At 42.8% G+C, this 5,645-nt stretch overlaps 1 protein-coding gene across 3 annotated transcripts in view; it reads left to right on the forward strand.

The window, feature by feature from the left end:
- The window catches only part of usp6nl (USP6 N-terminal like), a 107,803-nt gene that overhangs the window by 66,355 nt on the left and 35,803 nt on the right, over window positions 1-5,645 (forward strand). For all 3 annotated transcript variants that reach the window (XM_032505243.1, XM_032505241.1, XM_032505242.1), the window contains one exon: window positions 4,504-4,571. In XM_032505243.1, the coding sequence (XP_032361134.1) occupies window positions 4,504-4,571 (68 nt within the window). The remainder of the gene's footprint in view (window positions 1-4,503; window positions 4,572-5,645) is intronic.

Genomic DNA, 5,645 nt, shown 5'->3' on the forward strand with positions numbered 1-5,645 from the left:
CCTTGTTGTGTATGGACTCCCCCCCACCCCCCCACCCCCAGTGTCTTCTCCCACTGTGTGTGCTCTTGGCCTTTCACTGACACATACCATCCTGTCATAAAAATGCCAGCCGACTCAATAAGGAGTGTTTTGGAATTCCAGTTGCTCCCGTTGAACCCCGGGGACCCAGAGAGGAAGTCGGAGAATGACTTGAGTCAAATACTTCCTGTAACTAACTGGCTGGAAAACTGCCAAAAAGAAAGGAATTAGCACTACTACCCAACTGCTAAGATTTGAACAATGTGAAGGCCAAAGCCAGTATTTTGAGCCTAAAGCTGTTTATAGTTAAGTTAGAGTTCTTCTGGAATACTTTTTTCCAAGTCTGTGATGTTTTCCAACGCCTGCAGAATTGTTGGCTGTGAGAATTTGTTTTTTAAAAGTTTACCAAAATTGTTTCAGCCTACAACATTTGTTGTCACCTACAGCAAACATCTCCTCACTATCTGCTAGCTGCCTGACCCCAGAACACACTGTAAAAAACATCTCCTCACTATCTGCTAGCTGCCTGTCCCCTGAACACACTGTAAAAAACATCTCACTATCTGCTAGCTGCCTGTCCCCTGAACACACTGTAAAAAACATCTCCTCACTATCTGCTAGCTGCCTGTCCCCTGAACACACTGTAAAAAACATCTCCTCACTGTCTGCTAGCTGCCTGGGAAGGAATTGTTGTTAGCTACAGCAGATGGAGGTCGGCACACCCCTTGTTTGGAGAAGCAGACAGGAGTAACGACACGGACACTAAGCGATGTCTTGCTTTTAGACGCAAAATTTGCATTTCCTAGGATGGTAGAGGAATGTCCTGCCCTACTCTGCCTCTGATTGGCTAGTACTTGTTGGATGGATTGGTTAGGTCTAGGCGTGATGAGAGCGATTGGTTGGGGTTGAGGTAAGAACGTCAATCAGAGTAGGGCGTATTCGTTCGGCATACTAGGAAACTGTAGACGGGGCACCAGCTAAATCTATTTTAAACACCTAAAAACACCCATATCAGTTTTAGTATCTGCTATATATAGAATATTCTCACAGCTTCACCTTGCTGTCAGACGGCTCTTTATGGCGGGGAACTGAAACCGTTAACTCCGCTCTCTTCAAAGCTACCAGGCTCCTTTGACAAAAACAGTCATTTTACCTCGCAGAACATGGGAGTTGCTGCTCTACTGCTGCCTTGACCAGTTAGTTAGTTTTATGGTTTGACTTTGGTGTCTTAAAAGGTTAGGAATTGACAAAACTAACAGACTGACTATGGATAAATACCTCATACACTACACTTCAAAAGATCCAAACTATCCCTGTAGATCGCCGTAATAAATATTTTATCTCAATCATCGTCTCTTATGCACAAAACCAGTTTAAGGAACTAGAAATCACTGTAAAAGAGCCAATTGTAAGGCGTTGTGGAGATCAGTCTTCTTATATCCTCATGCCAGCTGCGTGGATGAATACATTAACATCTACTAAATACAGCATGTGAGCAAATAGGATTTTAACAAAAAGAAGATCCAAATTGGAATTCTCCTTAACATTTGATTATTAAAGACAGATTTGTACTGAGGCAGGATAAAAATAGGTACCATGTAAATATTTCATCCTCCACAGGGTGTATATTGTGATATTTGTATATATGTAGTATGAATGCGTGTGTAGTGTCTCGTTAAGCCGGCTGCTTCTCCTGTCAGTGCGTATGATTCATTATACGCCTCCGTTACTACGTGCTGCGCTCTATATTCAACATAAACACAACATGGCCCCACTTAATAAATCTTGTGTGCCAGCTTTGTTCACACACATCCGATGTTTTGGAGCCTCTAATGGTTGGCTAAATCAGGAAATGTGTGTATGTGCGTGGGAAATGCTCATTTAGCGGTAAGAGGTGTGTGCTCATTGTGTGTGTGTGTGTGTGTGTGTGTGTGTGTGTGTGTGTGTGTTATCAGAGTGTAGCAACCATGGTAAACACATTCACACTCGCACAATGTGGCTTAGCAAACACGGGGAAAAAATCTTTCTGTGTCACTGTGACGTCTCTCTGTCCCAACAGCTGGCAATTTAAAGTAGCTCCTCTTGTTAGCCTGCTCCATATGGACACACAAACACACACACACACACACACACACACACACACACACACACACACACACACACAGACACACAGACAAGCACACTTTATTCTCCCAGGCTGAGGTCAGGCTGACATGATGGCCTCACCAAGCTTCTCTCACTGGTATTGTGTGTATTTGTGTGTGTGTGCGTGTGTGTGTGTGTGTGTGTTGTGTGTGTGTGTGTGTGTGTGTGTGTGTGTGTGTGCGTGTGTGTGTGTGTTTGTTCTCCATGTCAGCTCTTGGCACACTGACGGACTGTTGGAGTTACACAAAGCACGTCTGTGATGACAGAACAATCTGATGCGTGTGAAGCAAGTAGCAACTTTTAACACCTCACTTTCATTTTTCTTACATTTGAAGTAAAGCAACTGGCCTACATAGTCTGTGTTAAAGATGTGGAGGTTTATTTTGGATTAGTTATGCTAATGTCAGCAGTGTGAACCTTAGGGGTGGCAATGTCTGTCATAATGTTGATGCAACACTTAGAAGAATCTCCTCACTCTTCGGGTTGACTGGCATTAGTTTTAACCTGTCCAACAATAACAGAAATCCCCACAGGATCCTCTAAAAGTAAAGACTGATTGTGATGAATCAGTGAGATTTCAGATAAATGCTAACATAGCACGCTAACTTTGTAGCTTTGTAACTTGTTGTGCAGTGTAATCCATTCTTGGACTGCTGCCCACTTATTTATTCAGTCTCTCCCCCATCTCTCAGTCAGTTTAAGAATTCTGTGCATCTTCTTGCGTGTGCTTTATTTGATCGTTTATACTTTTCATCTGCTGTGATTTCAATGTTATTGTCTAGTTGTTGCCGTGGGCTCTCGGCCCCATTGAGAATGAGGGTCTCCCTCAATGGGCCCCGAGTTTTAAATAATTTGAAATAAATTGTATCCACTTACATGGCATGTAAACGGTACTGTCATGCCTTCGCTCTCAGGGCTTCATCACTTTCTCCCTGCCCTCAGTCTGTACACAGTTTGGTAAAAAGGCCTTCTCCTCAACCTGGAACGTGCTACAGCAGGGGCTGAAGTGGTCCAGCAGGATCCACCTAGAGCAGGGGTCTTCAATGTTTTTTAAGGACCCCATAACTGAAAGAGAGATGGAGCAGGGACCCCCTTACTACATATATTGTATAAAATGATGTTGCATATAAAACTGAGCCTGGAGTTTGTATGTTCTCCCCATGTTTGTGTGGGCTCCTCCGCGTGCTCTGGTTCCCCCCACCATCAAAAAACATGTACTAGGTTCTCCAGTCGGTTCCCTTGAGCAAGGCCTTGGCTCAGATCTGGAGTTGGTCCCTGGGCGCTGTAATTGGCTGCCCACTGCTCCCTTGAGGGATTGGTTAAATGCAGAGATTGGATTTCACTATGTGTATGTGACAATAAAGTACATTTTTAGTGTGTAGAATACTAAGCTATTAAAAAAAAAAAAATTGTTGGCGTGATTTTCTGAATCCTGTTTTAATGTTAAACATACGTGGCACCGTGAATCCTCAGGATGAACTGTATCTGTGGATGGCTACGTTAGTGACTACCTTACCCGTAGACCAAAAAGCCTTTCAATGTTTTTTCCCAAATGGGCTGATTTATATTAGCTAATAATATGTTGGATTCATGTTGAGACATAAAAAAATTGGAAAAAAAGAATAATTGACATTGACATGTGTGGCAGGTCACCTTTAAAGAACAACATCAGGATAAAACGTACCTCATAACATTAAATCATGCAAGAATTGCATTACAGGATTTATAGCTAAAAGTTACTGTAAACACTAAGAATATTACTTTATATTTGAGGAGTTTTGCATTCCTTTTAAAATTTAGAACCGTCATATTATTAAAGTTTGTCAAGTGAATATAGTAGCAACTAACACACTAAATGGTGTATGCTCAAATATAGCATAAAAAAATATTGCATAAAAATACTTGCTGTTTATATTAGCATGTATCTAGCTGTATACACCCAATATTTGTATTTGTTTAAGTCAGACATCAAGCAATGTGTCTCTTTGGTATGAAAACGGATGACATGACAAATGTAACATTGTTACATGGTAACATGCTGATATGAACACGCATGCAATCGTTGTCTGTCCTTTCAGTCTGTGCCTGCAACAATTCCTTTGAATTTTCCTGTTGGAAACTACTGATTCAAATAAAAAACCCTTTGGAGAGACACAAAAAACACCATCATCATGATGTGTAGCTCACCTATGATTTACATAACCAGAACATTAACGCACTAATGTTTTTGCTGCTGTTTGTCTGCAGCTCGTTGAGCACAGCAACGCAGCTGTTCAGCGTTTGGATTGGCCCTTGTCGACGCTCATTAATCTCCCTTTATTTTCTCTGTTTGCTCTCCAGCGTCTGATCAGGATGCTACGGTGAAACTTGACCAGGAGCGCGCCGAGATAGTCGCCAAATATGACAAGGTATGGTAATCCCTCCCTCCAGACGACAGTAAGCAGTCTTTATCCTGTAAAAAAAAACAAAAAAAAAACAGTGTTTCAGTGCAGTTGAAGCCTACGTTACGCCAATAGTTTTCTCTTGTGGTCAATCACAACCAGAAATTCCATTCACTCATTCTGAGACTCGACCAAAACTTCTACTGGGTGCAGAATGCGCCACTCTGCAATTTCACCATTTTGGCTGTAGCTACCATTCAAGGGCCACATTTCAGATGGAGTATCCAGGGAAGCGGAAGTCAGAAATCTCTCCTGCACGGGGCGACGTCTAGCTCACCCAGTAAGAGCGTGCGTCCCATGTGGGCTGAGTCCTTTGCAGCGGCCCAGGTCCGAAACCAACCTGCGGCCCTTTACGGCGTGTCATCACCCGTCTCTCTCCCTTCTTTCCCAGCTGTCCGCTCTCACGTTCAAATGTAGAGAAGGAAACCCGAAAATGAATTAAATCTCTCCTGCAGAACTGTGTTTTTAAGAGAATCGTTTACTCATTTAGTCCTGTACAGCTCTGTGTGTGTGTGTGTGTGTGTGTGTGTGTGTGTGTGTGTGTGTGTGTGTTTCCTGAGTGCCACCTCTATTTCACAGCCCGGCAGTATCAGTCAAACCAGCCCACCACGCTCGGTCTGTAAATTGTTTTTTTTAATTTAGTCCAGCAGGCTGCATAATCAAGCTGCCTCATTAAGAGTGAATCGACCATGGAGAGAGGAGATGATGGAGGTGTGTGTGTGTGTGTGTGTGTGTGTGTGTGATCGTTTGGCGTGGCACAATCAGAGCTAAATCAGTGTCTGTGTCGCTGTCGGGGATAGGAGGAGTTTAATGGAGTCGGTTATCACGCCGACCACACACACTCGATGCCAACACTTTCATATCAGCCAGCATTCATTGCTGATATTAAAAATGATTTCTTGTCTCTGTGCAAAGTGCACAAGTGAAGTTTTCTGTTTAACGTCAATTGTATTTGGAGGTGGTACCAGAGTAGGTTTACATGGTTCCATTTTCAAAAAACACCATATTTTTGTTGTACTGCACATTGCTGCAGCTCCTCTT

Source organism: Etheostoma spectabile, chromosome 23 (assembly GCF_008692095.1).
Source record: "Etheostoma spectabile isolate EspeVRDwgs_2016 chromosome 23, UIUC_Espe_1.0, whole genome shotgun sequence".
NCBI classification, from domain to species: domain Eukaryota; kingdom Metazoa; phylum Chordata; class Actinopteri; order Perciformes; family Percidae; genus Etheostoma; species Etheostoma spectabile.